Raw genomic sequence first — 21,208 nt, 5'->3', positions numbered from 1 at the left:
ACTTTAATAGAGGATTAGGCAAACTGATGGAAAATTCTGGCTAATCTGAGGAAATGTTAGACAGTATGCTCTGAGTACCAGTGTTTATATGAGTAAAGTTACAATCTTGTTCTGCTTTGTGGGTTTTCAGTAGGTGCTGGAATGACCACTATGGATACAATATTGGATAAGTCATTAATCTGATCCATTACAATTTGAAAGGTGAAAAGACTTCAGGTCACGAAGCACTAAAGACGCTCAATTTGTTCTAAATATACATTCTCTTAGACCTAATATAAATCTTGCAATACAGTTTTTATAGCCAAGATTGATTACATTCCCTAATATACATTATGAAATGAGTTTTAATGTGAACTCTTTCAAGCATGTTTGAATTTTAACTTTGGCAGAATAGATTTCTTTTTTTATTTTATGAAAACTAAATATGGAAAAAGCAATCACTTACAGTAAAGTCTTTAAAAATAGCATGAATGACATCATATATATAAATTGTTAAAACACATGATGCAAGCATGAACATTTTTAGATAAAATTTAAAAATTATTATTGTCGTAATTTTTTGAAATATGAAAGTAATACATATAAGAATGTGCCTGTCAAACTCATAACAGGATATATTTTTATTCCTATTGATATGCTTTCAGTCTTCTTTGTCCAGTGTTGATATATCTAATCTCAATTCTATGTAAGAAACACAGAATCCAGCCTAATATAACTGATGCTAAGAATCTAGGCTGTGAATTTCAGTCCATAAATAAGTAATATAATATATAATTAATATATCTTATATAATTAAATATAATGCAAAGAAAAACAGGAAATTGATTCAAAACACACCAGCTATTCAATATTTTAGAAAACAGTTATGTGATTCTGCTCAGATTATATTATGAATGATCTATGAGTTTGTACTGTAGCAATGGCTGAAATTTAGGCAATGCTTCTACAGATCAGATTTGTTTCTACAGGCTATTTTCTATTTATGGTTGAACGATTTCATAAAGCATGTTTCCCAGAGTCTGTAACTCAGTCCGAACATATCAAAATAATATTACTTTTGCATTTTCAGGATCTCATAGATATATGCATCGACATTAAATTTACTCTGATTCTGTGAATACTTGTAGAAAAATAGGGAATGGGAACATTATGTACAACACCTTAAATTGTACAAAATGAAGATATTATTATTGCTTTGTTGCTGGTATTATTGTTTTGTACCTACCTTGGGAGAATTGTTCTTTTACAGAAGAGCAATAAAATAAAATAAAATAAGTAAATGGGAATTTGGAACATACCTGTAAAACAGGTAATGAAATATTTCGGAGGAATGGCTGTAGTACAACTGTAAAATCTTCTCGAGTATCATACTTGTGACTCTTAATTAGTTTCTGTATTTTGCTCTGGGAAAGAAATATAAAAATATAAAGATCCATCCTTCAATTCCTTGGCTAATTCCCATTAATCAAGCAAGAGGAGATCAATCTTTTGTTTTTGAATCAAAACAATTCATGATCTAAAATAAGGGTGTCAAACTTGATTTCATTGAGGGTTGTGTTTGACCTTTGGGGGGCCAGGGGCTAAGGCGTGGTCAGGGTGGGATTGGCTGGAGTGGCTGTGGCCAGCTCGACGTCACTCATTGAGGCTCCGTTTTCACTGGCATAGGGCTGCAGGAGGCTGTCACGGCCGAAAACGGAGCCTGGGAAGGTTGCACGCAGTCCCCCCAAGCTCCATTTTCGCTGGCAGAGGCACCACGGGCCAGTCCTTTGCTGTTTCCAGGGCAGCCCCATGGGCCAGATCTAAGCGCCCAGTGGGCCTTGAGTTTGACATCCCTGATATAAAAGATAAACTGGATTTTTGGATTATAACACAGCATATTGAGGGACATGGTAGCTTTACATTATGTAGTATAACCTTCAAATGTAATATATAATGTTATATTAGGAACAACACGACAAGTGTATAATAGACAATCCACAAAATGGCAGTATTGATTCATGGCACTCCTACCTGATAAACTTTGATTGCTTCCTCCATCATCAGGAGATCTAATGAGCCTTCTTTAATGGAAAGAAGGCAACTGCATTGATCTCTGCATATGAAAATATAGGAAGAAAAGGCATATATGGAACAAACATACAAAAAAAGACTGATACAGTCATGAAGTAAACAGTTTCTCTAGTAAGGAAGCAGATATCTATATACTTCATTTCTTCAAAGGTTTTTAGTAGTGGTCTCTCCTTAACGATGAACGTGAATAAAATGTTATTAAAAATGCAGAAGGTTTCGATTCTAGCCATTTTTATTTCTGGGCTTATCCTTTTATGAAGCAAGAGTTGCCAGGAAAGCAATATGCTCACAGAATAAGTACACAATCCACCTTCCCTCTCTTTCCCAACACATTGAAGACCTTGTTGTGTGATAGTTATTTTCTAGGGGCAAGATGTGGGGAAAGCCAGAGAGTGTCATGCTGCAAACACAGACAATTCCCCACAAGATTATCCCTGCCTTTGGTTCAACAAAAGTATCTGAATATCTGTTATTTAGCTGTAGGTCAGCCTCTTATTCTGGAATAAGGCTGCAATTTCTATAATTTACATAGCAAAAGCTCAAGAGGAGGCATCAGCAGGTCTGTGGCAATCTAAAATCACTCCCCCCACCCCCAATTCTTTAGAACAGTGTTTCTCAACCTCAGCAACACTTTAAGCTGTGTCGGCTTCAACTCTGGTTGGGGAATTGTCAGAGTTGAAGTCCACACAGCTTAAAATTGCTGAGGTTGAGAAATAACAATCTAATGGAGAGGATCTCAAATCAATTTAATGAGAACCAGATGTGTTCAGTGGCCATTGAATGCTAAGGAGAAGTAAAGCCAGAAGAAAAATGGGGAAGAGGGAGAACATAAAGTAATGAAATGCAAAACAGCAACACTTAGCATGCAGGTGTCACTTACTGTATACAAGAGAAATCTGAATGAGTGAATGACCAGATTGTATTGGATCCAAAATAGCCAGTTTAATCACAGGGAAGACCAAGCGCTGTAATATCTCAAGTTTATTTTTAAAGATATATGCTGAATCATGATTTAGCAGAGAAAATACATCAGCAAAATGAGATGTCTTTGAATTTTAATGTAATCTTATGTGGGATATTTTTCTGTGTTATACTGGCCATAAAGTCTACATGTAAACCTTAGTATGTTACAATTCTCTTTTAATCATTAAATTTCAGAACTAGTCATTGGATACTTAGTAGTCTTTATATAAATTAATAGCTTGGATGCAAGAGGGCCTTACTCTGCTAAGTGCACAGCACATGGTAATCTGCTATCTAGAAACAGTTGTCTTAAAGGGAGAAGATCCATCACCTCCACCAGGTTAACCAGAGCTTTAGGTACCTGAAAAGGAAAGGAGTTAATTATCCAAATTGCATTACATGTAACACAGAGCTTGCATCTGTTATATATTAATTTCAAAGCTCCTGTCAAATTTAATTTGCCTCCTATCAGGTTTCACCAGAATCTCTCTGCATTCCCTTCACATTCCCATCTCTGCACGGACATGTTTTTTATTCCATTATATCACAGATAATGGAGTTACAGCCCAATTTATCTAGATGGATCTGGTCAGGAAAGATTGGGACCAGAAAGTAATTATTCAGTTCAAAGAGAATATGCTTAAATTCACTTCTGTTGATTTTAGTGAATGACAGTATTCACTAAAAAAAATGTGCCTCCCTATTTACATTTAATTACATTCCATTAAACACTGAAACATATGATTCCTTGGCTTTGTATTTTTTGCCTGTTTGCAAGATATCCTTTTTTTATTGCAACTGCAAAACCACATTTCCAAATCCTCTCCAATTTGCAGGATACTCCATAAAAATGCCATAGGGTAACCCAGTATAAAGGAGAATCTAAAAATAAAACATTAGGATTTTTATACTAGGTCTGAAAAGATCCTGTGATACATGTGTAAGTGTATTTGTAATACTCATTTTGCAGTTGACAATACAAGGAAGAAGAATTGCCTTATTTTATTAACAACAATAAAATAATGCCCCTTGAGTATTGAGAAAATGCAGTCCTCTTGCAGATGGAGTGAGATGTGACCTCAATTGAAAGTGTGCGACATATGGCTTTTGAATGAGAATCAGCAAAAAGTGGACAATTGTGCAAGACAAAATGAACAGATGTTCTCTGAGCAACAGCCACCTACCTACCTCTGTATGAAGCAAGTCAAGCGCTTCTTGAACATGATTTGAAAAGTTTACCGCTGAATAGTGGTTCTAATTAGGAGGAGACATAGAAAGAGGCTGTTACTGATTATAGAAAAGGAAAGGTTAAGTGAATTGTTGTAGATTCTATGAATTAAAATATGTGATTGTTCTTGAAATTTGGATCTCTACTGGAAAACATAACATGGGATTCATGTACAGTACTATGGTGTAACTAAATCAGACAATGATGCAGGCCATAATGAACTAGTATGACCTAACTACAAGCTGTGCTAGAAAGACAATGCACAATCTTAGTCATCTGGATATCTCAATAAAGTCCACAACTTACAACAGTTCATTTCATAACCATTCAAAGTTACAATGGCACTGAAAAGAGTGATTTATGACCGTTTTTCACACTTATGATTGTTGCAGCATCACTATGGTCACGTGATCAAAATGCAGATGCTCAGCAACTGACTCATATTTATGACGGCTGCAGTGTCCCAGAGCCATGTGATCATCTTTTGCAACCTTCTGACAAGCAAAGTCAATAAGGAAGCCAGATTCACTTAACAGCCGTGTTATTAACTTAACAACTGCAGTGATTCATTTAACAATCATGGTCGTAAAGTGGCACAAAACTCACTTAACATATGTCTCACTTAGCAATAGAAATTTTGGGCTCAATTGTGGTCATAAGTCGAGGACTACCTGTAGGCTTATTAAGTGCCCTCAAGCATTTAAATGCTAGATTTGCCCATCCAAAATTTTTGAAAGAAAAATTATAACTACTTTCAACAGAATATTTTCCATAAGAGGGCACCTGATTGTACAGGTTTTCATATTGAGGAGTGGGGGATGTAACTGCATTCAGTTTAGCAGGGTTAAAATGTTGTATTAGATCTTCAGCCAGGGAATGGAAAGAGTAAATCACTTAAGCTAATATCTACTCAATCCTCACAGTTTAGGACTGTTGCTACTTTTTGTAAGGTCAGAGACTTCAGTTTACAGAAAGAGTTGTATACCAGATATACCAACTTGGCAGTTCTTAACTAAGAGAGAAAAACTGAGTCAAAGGCTAGGCAATTTTTTTTTAACTGACTTCAACCAGCATACTTTTAGAGATTAATTATCTACATTTAAAAAAAAAAATACTCAGTTTGTATATTTGTAAGCAAAAATACATTTACTATATTTCCTAACAAGGAAACAGATACTATAAAGTTGTTGTTGACATTTTCCAAAGTTTAAAGAAGAAAATGTCAGTTACTCTCTTTTCAGCATGGTAAATGAATACAAGTGTCAGAAACATTAGCTTGATACCAGGAGCTACATTATGCAACTTCTGAAAATCTATACGATTCCCTAATTTTCTTTTCTTGTTCTAATATTTCTGGAACTAATCTGAGATAGCATACTAAGGACAGCTGTCCTCATTTTTTCCCCCCTATGCAAATCTGGCACTTTTGAAGCATCAAATTAGCCCAGGAGAATTACAGAGTGAAGAGAGAGTTTATCAGTTGATTGCCATGAGTTTATAAAAAAATTACAATCAAACCATGGACGGAATAAAGTAGATGGGAGAAAAAAGTGATCACCTTTCAGTTTACACCTGAAGCTTTATCCTCACTCCAGAAAATTATTTCAGATTACATAACTAATCTCTCTGGTATTAATATGCAAATATTGTCACAACTTCCAATTGAGCTCTATAGTTGTCAATAGGTTGTTCAGTTATGGAACATTGTCTTTTCTAGTACAAAGTTGCAATGTTAATAATTCCCCAGAACTAAAATATTAGCTTATAAACATTCCAAAAACTTACAATATCCTTGCAATAGTTGCAGAGATCTTGGATTCCAATAAATATTGTTATGACCTTCCAGTCAGTGTCGAATTTGGCTTTCTGAATGAAAAGAATAAAATAATACAGTATATCATTTCTGGTTTATCCATGCAAATATAAGGGTATCATCCTACACATTTAAAATGCAATCTACTGTGATTCTGAATAAATCACAAAATTGTTATGATTTTGACTGCTCACCAAATTTTGGACTACTTGCTAAGCATATAATTCACAGCCTCATGAGAGACAGATACTACCTCTTTGACATGTACTTTTGATATGTGTGATTTGAATCCTAATCCTATTTCTTTGTAGTTGTCTCTTTAGGTAGCCTTATTGAAATTATTTCTTTTTGACCTTTTAATTTCCAGAAAGGCAGCATAGATTGTGAGAGTTCTTTCACGTATACACCTCAGGTGAATGCCAGGCAAGGAGTCTCTGATAGGTGAAAATAGCAGAGTCTACCAACCTAAAAACTTAAATAGGAAGTGGAACGAGGTGTGAAAAGCCAGAAAGTTTATGGAACTACTTGATACTCCACTTTCCACCATATGGGCTTAGCCATTGCACAACAGTGACAAATAAATGAGTTCCTTGAATGTTGCCAACCTACCAAATAATTTTTCATGATTTTTACAAGGCGCTTTACTTGATCTGGTAGATCCCTATGGAAAAAAAATAAGAAAAAAAGATGAATAAAGTTGATAGAGAACTGATACCTGAAAACATACCTAAAAAAAACAACTCTGTTAAAAAGCAACAGTAAAATCAGAAATACAAGTTCCACTGTGGCCTCCACCAATAAAGCATTGTGAAAAGACTAGGGTAATTGCACAATACAAGTATTGTCTGGAAGTCCCCCAGGGAACACTTTAATATCGTATATTGCTTTTGTTTACAGTGGGATAAGTAAAATAGTACTTAGAAAAAGGGAGTGATTCATCAGTAAAAGTAGTTGATGACTCATGTCTAACAGCTAGGAGCTTCAGAATCTATCCAATCAGATCTGCCTCTGCAGGAATATACACGGTAGCATTTTGCTTTCAGTTGTGCATAAAATAGAATAGAATAGAATTAGAATAGAATAGAATTTTATTGGCCAAGTGTGATTGGACACACAAGGAATTTGTCTTGGTGCATATGCTCTCAGTGTACATAAAAGAAAAGATACATTTGTCAAGAATCATAAGATAATTTAATAGTATTAGAAATTACTGTATTTGGGGGAGGGAGGGAGGGAGGGAGGAAGGAAGGAAGGAAGGAAGGAAGGAAGGAAGGAAGGAAGGAAGGCACCATACCACGCCATTCTTGAATTATTAGTTACTGCCTGAAGCTATTATATAGAAGCATCTTAATAGTGATGAAAAATAGTGATGAAAAATATATAGAGGAGTTAACCCTTGGTCTCAGAATCTGAAGTGAGTTGTTGGTCTGTTCCTTTATTTGTTCTGTTTCATAGATTTCCCATACATAAGGATGTCCTGATATTTCCTGAAACAGCTTCATATCAGTGGAGATAAATAATTAACTTTGATAAGATAATTCCTTGATTTATATGGCTATTGGGTGAAAATCCAGGATATACAGTATATATCCATCTGTCCTTTATCCTTAGTAGATAACCTATAAATAACTTATAGGAAAAGTATTTAAGAGTTCATAGACACTGTAATAATATCAGTGAACATAATGGCAGCTTTTGGAAAAAGGGGAAAGAGAGAATACTTATTTTTCTCTACTTCTTTCTCAAGTGAACACATTTAAGGGAAGCCAAGAGATGTCAAAGGAACAAACCTATAATTCCAAGATAAAAGTGTTGGATAATATTGATGTGCTATTCCTTTCATGTCTTTTTGTACTGTCCCAAGGCAATTTCCACCCCGAAGTGGATGAACAGCACCCAAAACTGAAGGGATATGAAGCAGAATTTTCTGCAAACACCTCTCATAATCCCTAGCATTAAGAATACAATAGTAAACATTTTAATAAAAATAATTTTCTGACATTTCATGACATCTGTCTGGAACCCGCACTACATATCGGACATTAATACAGTTGAGCGAGTCCAGAGATATTTCACAAGAAGAGTCCTCCACTCCTCTGCTTGCAACAGAATATCTTATGCAATCAGGCTTGAAATTTTGGGCTTAGACATCTTAGAACCACGCTGCCTTCGGTCTGACCTAAGTGTAGTACATAAAATTGTCTGCTCCAATGTCCTACCTGTCAATGACTACTTCAGCTTCAACTACAACAATACATGAGCACACAATAACTACAAACTTAAAGTGAACCGCTCCAAACTTGATTGCAGAAAATATGACTTCAGCAACAGAGTGGTCAATGCCTGGAATACACTACCTGACTCTGTGGTTTCATCCCCAAACCCCCATAAACTTAACCTTAGACTCTCTACTGTTGACCTCACCCCATTCCTAAGAGGTCTGTAAGGGGTGTGCATAAGCACACCAACATGCCTACCGTCCCTGTCCTACTGTTCCCATTTATTCATATCCATTTCATGTATTCATAATCATGTTTATACTTATATCTGTTATCTTATATATGCTTGACAAAATAAATAAATAAAATAAAATAAACATTTTCAATCTGTCACTTTGGCTACTTTGCCTAGGTGAAGTAATCCTGCAAAGGTGAGCTATCAGTATGTCAGGGATCCACAAGGAGTTTCACCTATTTTTCTTACTAGAAAGCTGATCAAGATAAACAGATCATTGATTTTCTATCATTAACAGCAGGAACAGCACATTCTGTTCTTCTCTGATCAACAGAGAAATCAATGAGGAAATAAGCAACCTTAAGCAGAATTACTGGAAATGAAAATGAGTATGAGTGCTCTGCAGGACCTACCAGCCTTTCTAAACAGTGCTAGAATAAAAGCCATAAATTAAACAGAAGCATTGGACAGAGAGTGCCTTATTCCCAGTAAATCTCTCAGGAACACTGCGAGAGAAGAAAATAGATTTAATGTATATGTGCAGTACATGGATTTGTATGTCAACTGCAGCATAATGGATAAATAAAAAATAAATATGCAGTTTCAAAATTTAATTCAGCCCTTGGGGCCACAGAGGTTGCCAATTTCTGGCTAATGAAACAGCCAGCCATGTTAGAAGTGCGTAGATTGTATCAAGAACATCGTGAACTATTAGCTGTTTTGGAAAATTTGCTGCTGGAAAACTGCTGGGCCAGAATGCTTAAATCAAACAATCTTGAAGAATATATAAACATTCTAGAATGCACCATTTTGCAAATTTTGTGTGTGTGCAATTTAAAAAAACAAAAAAAAAACAAAAACCATACCTAGCCTGTGCTCCTGGAACTGCCTGATTGAGAATGGCATTTGTCTCAGTAAATTCACCAATACCAATTGAATAGCCTGTGAGGTTAGCATTGAATTCATGAAGGATATCTGGAAGAAATGGCAAATTATGGAAGAAAGAAAGAAAATCAAAGGATCTCTTTAGAGGAAAATTTACTCAACAGTTACTAGATGTAATTGTTGTAACGTAGCGAAGCATGGGTATCCAGCTAGTTAACTATAAATTAGCTCACTATGAAGTTCTTGACCTAAACATCTTGTCATAAGTCCTCAAAGTCTTTTCAAGAATATACTGGTAAGAGAGACAAGGCCATTGTCCTTCTTACCAGTATATGACTTGTAGCACCTCTTGGGGTATGTCTGAACATCAGAAAACTTTAGAGATCACTGATCAGCAGGAATACTCCAGTTCTTTCCCAATTTTACGGGACATGCCAGAGATTGAATCTGAGGTTATTTCCATATAAAACGTGTGCTGCACGTTTATAGCTATTTTTCTATGTTTCGTAAAGCGAACAACAGGATTACTGGGCAGCAAAACATGGATATATGGAGGCTGAAACGTGAGATGCTGATGCAAAGAAAGGCCAATGGGTATCTCATATGCCTTCAACTGCAATTTTAGAAAAAATGTATATTTGGAAAGGCTTCCTGGCATTTGCTTCTCTTATTTTGCTGTTCATGTTGGAAGGAGAAAGGGATTATGTATGTGTGTGTGTAGAGGGTTTCCATGTGTGAGTGTGGTGTGTATGTGAAAGGAAGAATAATAGATGGGAAATTAATGCCTTTTATAAGTTAAAGCATTGTATTTTCATTTTAAAGGCTATAAATGCATACAGCTCTACCTGGTTTTGGTGTATCTTCTAGCAGATACATATACAAAGCATATGCATACACATATATTACACACACATTATTGATATGGAGATTACAGGATTGACTTAACCTGGAACTGGTAATCTGAGTTTGCCAAAGTAGAGAAGCTGATATTGCACAGGATTTTAATTTGTTTTCATTTTTTCTATTTATTCTTCTTGTTGAAGAGTCACTCTAAATTCAAAAATGGCTTTGTTTTGAGCAATAATTATAGGCTTTTTAATATTACCCATCTTATTCAGTACTTTTGGAAATATACTATATATTATTAGATTCAGTGGGAATTCAGATATTTTGTAGGGTAACAAAGCAGGACAAATATTGGAGGATTTCAATTTACTAAGAAATTATTTGTTCATTATAATTTATTATTAAATTCAAATCAAATTCAAATCCTCTAAATAAATGGACCATCTATAATAAAAACCCAAAACTGTCTTATTCCTATCTACAGATAAGATGATATTTTGATTAAAATATCAAACATTCAAGTTAGGAAGCAATACCTAATTTTAAGAATAACTCTGATATCAACTGCAATATTGAGTTCTGTGCTGCATTGTGTCATGGATTCCATCCTTACTGAATCACTCATTCTTAATAACAACACACAGAGGGAGCAACTGCTATTTTCTCATAGCACAATTGCAGGAGCAGGTTTGACTTACTTGGTAAAGTTGTTACATTCTTTAATGAAGCATCTCCTCCAATGCTGCAATGAGAAAAACAAGAAGAAAGACACCAAGCCCCTGTTAGTATAAAAGAGAATTTCTTTTTCAGGAAAAATGCAATTTAAGTAGAACAATAACTGGAACCAAGACATGCTGATATAAATAGCAGAGAAAGGAAAGGATGGACAGGACAAGGTGTATTAATGTCAGACACAAACAACCAGACCCACATGTAAAGTATTTACATTAGTTACTTTATTGCTCAATGCCTATTTCACAGCAATCTTCCCAGACTGACAGTTTGCACCTGAGCTAGACTAGATAAGGTTCAACAGCATTTGGAGGGCTGGACCTTGCCATCTAGTGCCTACATAATGATTCCAGACTAATTCCCCACTTGAGTCTTCCTCCTGGCATGGCCAATCTCTCTCTGACAATAAATGAATAAGTGTTTATAGGATATTAATGCTTGTATGATCTGAGCAAGAACTGAACTTGCTAATGACCAATAGAAACCTTCACATAACATGGCCAGTGTTTCTTATTCTAAATATACCCTGATTTCTATAGAACAAAGGCAACCTTTATTTTCAAGGAATGGGCAAGTTTTAAACTTTCCTTTGCATAGCAGATCCAGCATAGCAATTATAAAGAGATTCAGGAGTTAGACCTCAAAAAAATCTGAAAACTGTAACCCTACAGGGAAAGGAATATGGACCCATAGTATTCTTAGCATATCAGCAAATAACAGCTTTCTAGATTTTTGAAGTGTCATTTCAGGTAAACCCTTTAAAACTGGTATTATTTTGCCCCATAGATATAGAACACATGGTGAAACTTTAAAAATGCAGAATGAATAAAAATGGCCTTCCTGCTGAATGGTTTGATGCTTTTTTTACAAAATGTTCAGAAATAGCCTAGTTGAGTGTACTTTGGTCTTCTGAAACAGCGCTCAACCTATGTCCAGCAACAATTCCTTTGATAGGTCACAGGCACATAGAAGCAGCACAGACGGGAATGGCACACAGCTCTTGTTCTTGCTCTGCATCTGTTGCCTGACGGGCTATTTCTAAACATGGGTGCAAAGCTCTTCTAAAAGAATGTGAATCCAGCTGACAGGTAACATTCATAGAAGGGAATATGGGGTTGAAAGGAAATGGAGTCTAGTTCATAAGTAACACACAGCCTGACAGTTGCAACGGCCTCAGACGTGTCCTGGCAGTGATCTGATCAAGGCCATACTGTAGTTTTAGCACTCATCTGTGAATCTATTGCAATAATAAAAGTTATAAAACCAGGATGAAGGCAGTGTTACAAGAAGCATTGGGAGAACTTTCTCCCATTATACTCTGGGTCTCTCTTAGGTGCTACCATCTGTTGGCTGGGTAACTTGACAGGTGGATAAACCTACTGTTCTAAGCATTTATCTAAACTGGCCCCAGTCCAGAAAGAGAGAAGGACAAGTGCTTGTTTTCTCCACCAGCTGTGAAATTAACCCAAAGGACTCCATCAGCTCCTAAACTGGCAGTAAGCAAGCAAGGACAGCGCCATCTGCTGTGCTTGTTATTATAGCAGAATATTATAGCAGAATATTGTAGCAGACTTTTCTGCTGACTCAAGGACGGATGAATAACACTTTAACCAGCCATGACTTGAGCCCAAAGACAGCAGACTTACCTCCAAGCCAGACCCCGATATTGTGTATGCATATCCCACATATCATTTGGTGCTGATCCTATTCCAATACCAGCCTATCTCAGAAAGAACAGAAAGAACAATTTCATTTATGTATTTTGTGTTTTCTTTTCCTTTTTTATTGTTCAAATAAAACTATCCCCTTAAGTCTTTGGCACTTACAACATAATAATAATAATAGCCTTTATTGTCATTGTACATTATGTATACATGGAAATTGGTTTAGCCTCAACTAGTGCAATCCATAACAAAATACAAGATAATACAGTTCCCATGGGCATCTGACCCTTTTTAGTCATTATTATATAATTATATACCTAAAAATGTGAGATCACAGATGCCAGCTCTTTAACTATTGTTAGCCTTCATATCATCACGTTCTTCCCAAGAATCTAGTCTGTCGTAATGTATCCACATAGTACATATGAGAATCCAAGCAGTGTGGCCTTTTGTAAATGAGATGGAAATTTTGTCAAACACACTATTTTCTAAGTGCAGCCCAAAATTTATTTTTATAATTGGTCACACAGTCGGCCAGATGTTTAGCTGGATTTGGCATTTTTATCCACCCATCATTATTATAACCCTCCCTTGCATGGCATTTTGAAAGGTTTGAAATAGGGGAGGCATACATCATGCCCCATCAACAAGATTTATGGATGCACAAAGTGGTGTTTTGAACTCTTATGAGCAGGAGGCAAGATTAATGGAGCAATATAGTGAGAAATTCATCGAGAAATGATACACTATCAGTTCACTGAGCTCCTGTACTGCTGTTGTCCCATTATTTATTCAAGTGAAGCTGAATGGAGGGAAGTCAGAATGAGGTTGATGCTTATGTGTAAAGGTGAAACAAAAACAGAATACTGCTTGGTAGTCCATAAAATGCAACAAAGAGACAAAATGAAGATGACTGGGGGGAACAATGGCACAATTTAGATATGGGTGCCCCTCATTTAGGCGACACCAGGACATCTTCTGCACTGTGTTTCCCTCCCATTCTGGAACAATCAGGGAATCCTGCCACCTTAATTCTCCCTCCCATCCCACCTACACAAAATGAGCACTTAGAATGCATCCAAAACAACTGAGCTACACCTGTTCATAAAGCTTTAATACCTGACATTCTAAGGGCCATGATCCTTCATCTGAAATCCCAACTCTTGCTATGAACTTTTAAAGTTGGTGCATTTGCAAAAAAACAAGCAAACCCTTCCCCAAAACCAACAACTTGATTTTGGTTTTTTCTCACTGTCAGCCTCTGTCATGCTTTATATTAAAATAACAGTAACTTAAAAGTCTTTTGCCACTCATACTAATAGCCCAACTTTGCTCAAGTTCAGGCAGTCAGGAATAAACTAACAAGAATGATGAAGTTTTCCTTTAGAACTCAAAACAGCTGCTATCAATGCCTGATTAAATTACTTAATGACATTATTAAGGCAGTCAGGTTTGTTGAAAAAGCCAGGCTGGATTTACATGAAAATTTGAGCCATAATGATTTGATTCATACTGAGAGGGAGGAGGGGAATCTAATTAGGGCTGAGAATTATGATGAACCTAGGCTATATTTCCATAGTGGGAGCAGCCAGCACATGGACCTCTGCTCTGTATTTAAATAAACAAAGGGAACTGCAGCTTTCCTAGGAAAAGAATGGCAAAAGAAGCAGGCTTCTTACAGTCAGGGAATCTCCCAAGGCAGCTATTACTTGCACATCAGCTGGTTTTAGGCTATGCACTGGGAAACAAAAAGAACAAAGAACAAAGAAAATAAACGTTGTAATTAAACATCTTGCAGGAAGCAGAATTCAATTCTTGCTAATTTCAGCATAAAAAAGGCCTTACTCATAATTTTTGGAAGACATGTCTTCACAATGTCACCTTTGTTTCACCCCCAATTCTCTACAGAGGAGCATACCTTTCTCCTCCTATTTTCCCCTCAACAACAACCCTGTGAGGTGGGTTGGGGTGAGAGAGCATAACTGGTCCAAAGTCACCCAACTGGCTTTGTGCTTAAGGGAGGATAAGAATTCACTCTCCTGCTTCCTAGGCTGGTGCCTTTACCACTAGATCAAATTGGCTCTCTATAATATCTTAGGCACGTTAATGGTCATTGCCATGGATCATAGCTGCAACTTTATCTAATAAAAAGTATGGGTGACTGCTGAAAATACAGCAAAATATGTTCAGAAATTGATACTTTATATTATCTTTTGGCAGGAGAAGCAACATCTAAATTCATCCTTAGTGATTTCTCTTGATGATCTGGTGTCAAACAGCTAAGATTACCTGAAGTAGGATATTCAATGGATGGTGCTTTATCCTTGCACCGCATCTGGCTTCCATAAACTGGAGTATTTTCCTTGTGGTAAGTATAGTTGCTGTTTTTGTATGTCATTAAATATGGCTGGTCCTACAGAACAGGGATAGCCAAGTCAAAGTGAAAAGATGATCCCAAAGCGCCCTCCAGAGGCAAGTCTTGTCTTACAAATAACACAGATACTGTAGTCCTCTGTACCTCTGATTAGGGACCAACCAGATGAGATAGGAGGAGATTATGAGATCTCAGCAATTTTAACAGGATAAAAGCAGGCGGTGTTTCTCAAGCAGAAGTCAACTGCCCTCATATTGGTCTTTATATCTAAATCTCTCTCACATTTACCCCTACCATCTCAATTACTGTTGATCTTTAGAAGAAAATACACAGGTATTTGGTGGGATGAATAACTGCTTAAGTATGGGATTCAAAGGGGTTACCTGCCCTTCAAAATCACAAACTGATTTGATTAGTCTGATAAGAGGAGCTTCTGTTAAACACACACACACACACACAATCCAGAAAACATATCATGCAGCTCCTGATATCTTGTTTTATTAAGCCAAGAACTCTGGGTGGTACTTTCTTCTAGAAATCATCATGATTGCCTAGACCAGTATATTTTCCAAGAGCCAATATAGAAAGCCACCAATTTTAGGCAGTCAATGCGGTGCAACACCTAAAGAAGACCAACATGAGACTACCTTCTCTTCAGTGGTGGGTTTCTACCAGTTCGCCCCGATTTGGGTAAACCGGTAGTGGTGGCGGCGGGAGGCTCCACCCACCCACCCGGATGTCATCACGGATGCTCTACGCACGTGCAGAAGGTTCTGCGCATGCACAGAAGTGCCATGCGCGAGCGAAGCAAGCGTTCCAAACCGGTAATGAAGGTAAGTGGAACCCACTACTGCCTCTCATCCATCTGCCTTCCAGGTGTTCAGACATCACAATGGTAGACACTAGTGAAATATTAGGTCCTTGGAGTGAGTAAGGGATTCTAGTGAATTCAGATGGAGCCACATCAACACTTCCCCTCAAGTCATCTCTCACTTTCCAGATATATATACCTTTTCTGATGTCTGATTTTATGCACAGAAGTTCCTCACTGAGGTTAGTGAAGTTATAGGACAATTCTCACTTCTATTACATATGTTAGTGTCAGCATCCAGTCAAGGCTAACCCAGATAATTTTGCAATTGAATATTTCTTTCTATTTTGTAGGATTTATACAGTTCACAGAAAAGAAACAGGATGGGGGTGGCAATATTAATCTCACATGCACAGCAAGGATGGGAAAGAAAATAATACTGGAAATTACACAGAGTCCTAAGAAAATTAATTTACCTGGTTTGGACATTTGAGTGTTATCTCAGCTTCAATTCTTTGCAATATTGTCTTTTCTGCAATGGGCTCCAACTATAACAAATAATTAGAAAATGTATAGGGCATGGAAGAGGAGATGAAAAACAAAAGATGCAGAAATGTATGCCATAAATCATTACAAAGTGCAATCCACAGAGCCTTCAGAGAATTAGATAATCAATACATAATTGATGTTTGAACTATAATTATCTAATTCTGCAATTTTTAGTATATTAAAGATATAATGCACAGGGGAAATAATATTGCAGCAGAAAGTCTGGCTCAGATCTTTTTTAGGTGAAAGGATTGTGTTGATACAGATGCTGCACCCCGTAGGTAAAACTTAACGAAGTAGGACAATTGATTTTCAAATTAAATAGCTGAACTATTACTCTAGAAGAAATATTGCAAATATTTTGCTGTGTTTCCCCTGGTATTGTAGTGCAACCAATTACCCATTCGTGCAAAGTTCATCTCATTCACCTCTTGGAACCATTACCGTGTTTCCCCGAAAATAAGACCCTGTCTTATTTTGTTGAACCCTGAAATAAGCGCTTGGCCTTATTGCCATGCGCTCAAAAGCCCGATTGGGGTTTTATCAGGAAATGTCTTATTTTGGGGGGAAACAGGGTAGATAGAGTGTTAATTTTTATACTCTGCAATTTACTAGCTGGGGAAGAGGGAAGAGGATCTATGACAACTCACCCCAGCAAACTTGTTGTAGCCAACTCACCATGGTCAACTAGCCACAGCTAATTCACCACAGCCAATTTGCCACAGCCAACTCACTGTGGAACAACTTACCATAGCTAACTCTCCGCAGGACAACTTGCCTTGGGACAAGAGTTACACTTCCGTGTTTCCCCAAAAATAAGACCGGGTCTTATTTTCTTTTGACCCCTGAAATAAGCGCTTGGACTTATTTTCGGGGAGGTCTTATTTTTTCCCCATGTACCGGGGGGCGGGGGGCGGGGGGGAAGCTGCCCCTCTTGCCAGCAGCTTGGTCTGTGGAACAGCTGATCAGCGGGTGACCTGCTGCCACCTCGAAGAATCCCAATCGCTCTTGCAGCCGATTGAGGTTGCAAAAGCAGCAGGAGGCCCCATGTGCCTTATGCCCCCTTCAAGAACAGTTTTATCTCAATCAGCTGCAATGGCCTAAGTTCTTGGTGCACTCCAATCCCCATCTGCCCTGCTTGCTGGCCCTGCTGCTCCTGGGACACTTTTGGCTGCTGGCAGCCGAGCGGCTGCCTGTATTGCTGCTGGCCTTGTGGGGGCTTTTCGCCTTCCTGGCAGCACTGCTTTCGGCCATCCTGCTTGGCTGCTCCTGCCTGGTATAACCCAACAGGGCCAGGATCTGAAGAGTAGCTCATAGTCCAGCTCAAGCAGCACCAAGTAGACTTGCAGGAAGGTCCTCAGCAGCCTGAAGGTGGTGGCAGGTGAGGCGGCATGGCTCTACCAGTGGCCTCTGATGAAGGGGCCCTAGCAGGCCAGCGGGGCGGGAGGGCGCTCAAAAGATTGTAGATCTCAGCTGACTTCACCCCGTGCCAGGCAGGAGCAGCCCAAAGCAGTTCTGCCAGGAGGGCAAAGAGCTTCCACAAGGCCAGCAGCAACACAAACAGTTGCTCATGCCAGTTGCTGCAAGCAAGTGGCGAGCATGCCAAAAGTGAAAAGTAGGATTCGGCTCTTTCTTGAAATGTGCTTGCAGCAGCTCCTGGACATGGAGTGGGCGGCCCCATGCCTCTGACTGCTGCCAATGCCTTCTCCCTTCCTAAACACGCCAGGATTTAATCTGAATACTCTAACACCGGCAGCAGTGAATGCTTCCTGAAAGGGGGGCAACAAATGGGAAGGGCGCCTGGACTTGCAGCGCTTTGTTTGATTCAGGCACTGCTGCTGACTTGGTAGGAACCTTTCTTGTTCTGTAACCTCTTTTCCTTGGGGCTCCCTGCACAAATGCACATCCATGGTTTCGGCATAAATCATCCCCAAGGAAAGGAGGATCAGCAGGAAAATGGGAGAGGAGGGATTCTCCTGCCGATCCTCCTTTCCTTGGGGATGATTTATCCCCAAGGAAAGGAGAACAAAGCAAATCCATTCATTCTAACTGCATATCTACATGCTGGTGGAAAGTTGGTTGGGTGAGCTACTGCTTCGGTGGGCAACAGCTCCGTGGCAGCCCTACACGTCCCTGTAGGAGTCCCTGCACTGGGACAGACAAATGGAAGAGGGAGGGGAGATCACCCCTTCCCTCCTCCATCCCACTGCAGGGCCACCACTGAGCTCTTGCCCACTAAAGCTACAGGGCAGCCAAGAGCAGCATAGCCAGGAGTGTGAAGACATTCGGTCTCAGTGGTGTGGCCAGGCTGATAGCATGGTGCAGAGCCCTGGGAAGCATGGCTGGAAGCACGTGCATGGTTGTAGGGATGAACAGCTGACAAGCAGCTGTGTTGTGCCAGAAGTAGCGTCACTGCCATCGCCTCCCTGTTCTTTGCACCAGCTGCGCACCTCGTTGCCTGCTGGTGCCACTCATGGCCAGACCCGGCCAGAAGAGTGGCCTGCTAACAAGTGGCTGGCCAGCACTGTCCTGAAGTGTCCTGCCGCTGCCACAGCCTTGCTCATCATTGGACTCACCAGCTTCAATGGTTGCAGCTCCATGCCCCCCCCCCACCCCCAGGTATGGCAAGCCCCAGATCGGGACTCAACAAGGGGCCCTCAGCTGCGAGGTTGTCTGGTGCCGCAGCAGGGCTGGGGCTGGCAAGTGTGTGCAAGAAATACCTCCAGCACCCAGAGAGATAGAACAAGAGATAGCTCCCGATCAGCTCAGCTGATCCACAGGTCGTGATTAAGGGGCCCAGCTGCCATTAGCTGACTGGGAAAGGGAAGGGCTGCCTCCTGTGCTGGTCATGCCCACCCCTTCACTAGGGTTTATTTTTGGGGTAGGACATATATAAGGCTCACCCCAAAAAATCAAGCTAGGATTTATTTTCCGAATAGGTTATATTTTCGGGGAAACATGATATTATCGAAGAAATAATCCAATAGATTCATTAAAGAAAGGATGCCAAATGAAGGACAAAATAAAATGTGAAAATGAAAAATTAAAATATTTTAAAAATTATTTTAAATAAGTAAATTGAATTGTTGAATTGTCCCACAGTGAGTTGGTCAAGGTAATGATGATTTAATAGCTGACCAACTGCTGTAATGCTTTAACAATTATGCAATGGTAGCAATGAGTCAGCAGGATTATTTGACTACTACCACTTTAAGAGGCTGTAATGTAAGAGAGGTCCTGTGAGGATGTATCTCTCTCTCCGTGTGTGCTTCGGTGCTGTAGTTGATGATTGATTGCCTTACTTTGCCTAGAACATGTATGTATATATTTCTTGTAGATAAACCACTATTTGAAAGACAAACCTGTTTACTGTATTTTGCTCCTGGGTTGTCTCAAAATAGTCACACTGTGTGCACTCTGACAGAATTGTCCCATGGCGAGTTGTCCTGCAGTGAGTTGGCCATGGGTAGTTGATTGTGGCAAGTTGGCGGTGATGAATTGGCTGTGGAGAGTTATCACATTCCAGAGGGAAGCACCTAATTTAAGAGGATTCTTGGCAGCTCACCGTCTCACAATGGTGGTATACATGCAATTAGGAGGGTTTGGGTGGGAATAACAATGGCTGTCAAAAGTAGCATGGAAGCATCTCAACAAAGGCTTCCTAAGTCTTATGTTCCTAATAATCTGCAAGTGGACAGCCAGTTAAAAATCCATTGTGACACTACCTATGCAATGAATGTGATTCACTAACATCTTTCCATAATCAGAAAACAATGATTTTCAGGATGGGTAACTCCTGTTAGGTTTTGTATTGTATGTTGTTAATACAAAATGTCCACATTCTGAGATTTATGAATGGGACTAAAAGAAAAACATCTAGCGCAATCTCTTACCATGTTGTTCCACAGCCCCCGAGCAGCCTGGGTGTGGCTCTTCTGGTGGAAATGAAAACAGTCTGGGGCAAAATATGAAGCATCTGGCAGCCCATCCTAAAGTAAGAATCAGACATTATTATTTCTATAAGGGTAACTCTGCTGACTTGTTCCAGCAAAGCAAAAATGTGTTGCTGAAAATATTTTCAAGAACTAGAGCCCATTTCACTTGAGGGACAGAAAAAAACCAGTAAAAATGGAAACAAATGACTATCCAGTTCAAGATATTCCATCTATATATATACAGAATAAATATATGCTGTACATGACAAGCTTTGAATAATTTGATTGTTAGATTACATAAGAACAACAACAAACTAACAAAGTTGGAAGGGACCTTGTAAGTCATCTAGTCCAGCCCCCCGCCCAAGCAGGAGACCCTACATAATTTCTGACAGATGCCAGTCTAGTCTCTTCTTGAAAGCTTCCAGTGATGAAGCTCCCACAACTTCTGATGGCAAGCTGTTCCATTGGTTGATTGCTCTCACTGTCAGAAAATTACTCCTTATTTCCAGGTTGAATCTCTCCTTGTTCAGTTTCCATCCATTATTTGTTGTCTGGCCTTCAGGTGTTTTGGAAAATAGCTTGACCCCCTCCTCTCTGTGGCAGTCCCTCAAATATTGGAACACTGCTATCATGTCTTCCCTGATCCTTCTTTTCACTAGACTAGCCATGCCTAGTTCTTGTAACTGTTCATCATATGTTTTAGCCTTCAGTCTCCTAATCATCTTGGTTGCTTTTCTCTGCACTCTTTCTAGAATCTCAATATCTTTTTTCTAGTGTAGTGACCAAAACTGGATTCAGTATTCTAGTATATCCCATCTTTCTTCTTGAAGCTGAAGGTGATATATTGTGCTCCCTTTTCCACTTTCATCTCTACAACTAGG

General features: G+C 38.9%; 1 protein-coding gene across 1 annotated transcript in view; it reads right to left on the bottom strand.

The window, feature by feature from the left end:
* PLB1 (phospholipase B1) overlaps positions 1-21,208 on the bottom strand; it is an 83,840-nt gene that overhangs the window by 35,289 nt on the left and 27,343 nt on the right. The window contains exons 12-24 of the mRNA XM_034427990.2: positions 20,283-20,378; positions 16,317-16,388; positions 14,945-15,068; positions 14,335-14,393; positions 12,638-12,711; positions 10,958-11,001; positions 9,395-9,503; positions 6,684-6,735; positions 6,047-6,127; positions 4,222-4,287; positions 3,294-3,394; positions 2,011-2,092; positions 1,299-1,403 (exon numbers count right to left, since the gene is read on the bottom strand). Coding sequence (XP_034283881.2) covers positions 1,299-1,403; positions 2,011-2,092; positions 3,294-3,394; positions 4,222-4,287; positions 6,047-6,127; positions 6,684-6,735; positions 9,395-9,503; positions 10,958-11,001; positions 12,638-12,711; positions 14,335-14,393; positions 14,945-15,068; positions 16,317-16,388; positions 20,283-20,378 — 1,065 coding nt within the window. The remainder of the gene's footprint in view (positions 1-1,298; positions 1,404-2,010; positions 2,093-3,293; positions 3,395-4,221; positions 4,288-6,046; positions 6,128-6,683; positions 6,736-9,394; positions 9,504-10,957; positions 11,002-12,637; positions 12,712-14,334; positions 14,394-14,944; positions 15,069-16,316; positions 16,389-20,282; positions 20,379-21,208) is intronic.

This window comes from Pantherophis guttatus, chromosome 1 (genome assembly GCF_059756535.1).
Source record: "Pantherophis guttatus breed Tessera chromosome 1, ASM5975653v1, whole genome shotgun sequence".
Classification (NCBI taxonomy): domain Eukaryota; kingdom Metazoa; phylum Chordata; class Lepidosauria; order Squamata; family Colubridae; genus Pantherophis; species Pantherophis guttatus.
The sequence above is the reverse complement of the archived record's forward strand: the minus strand, read 5'-3'. Positions and strand labels throughout refer to the sequence as shown.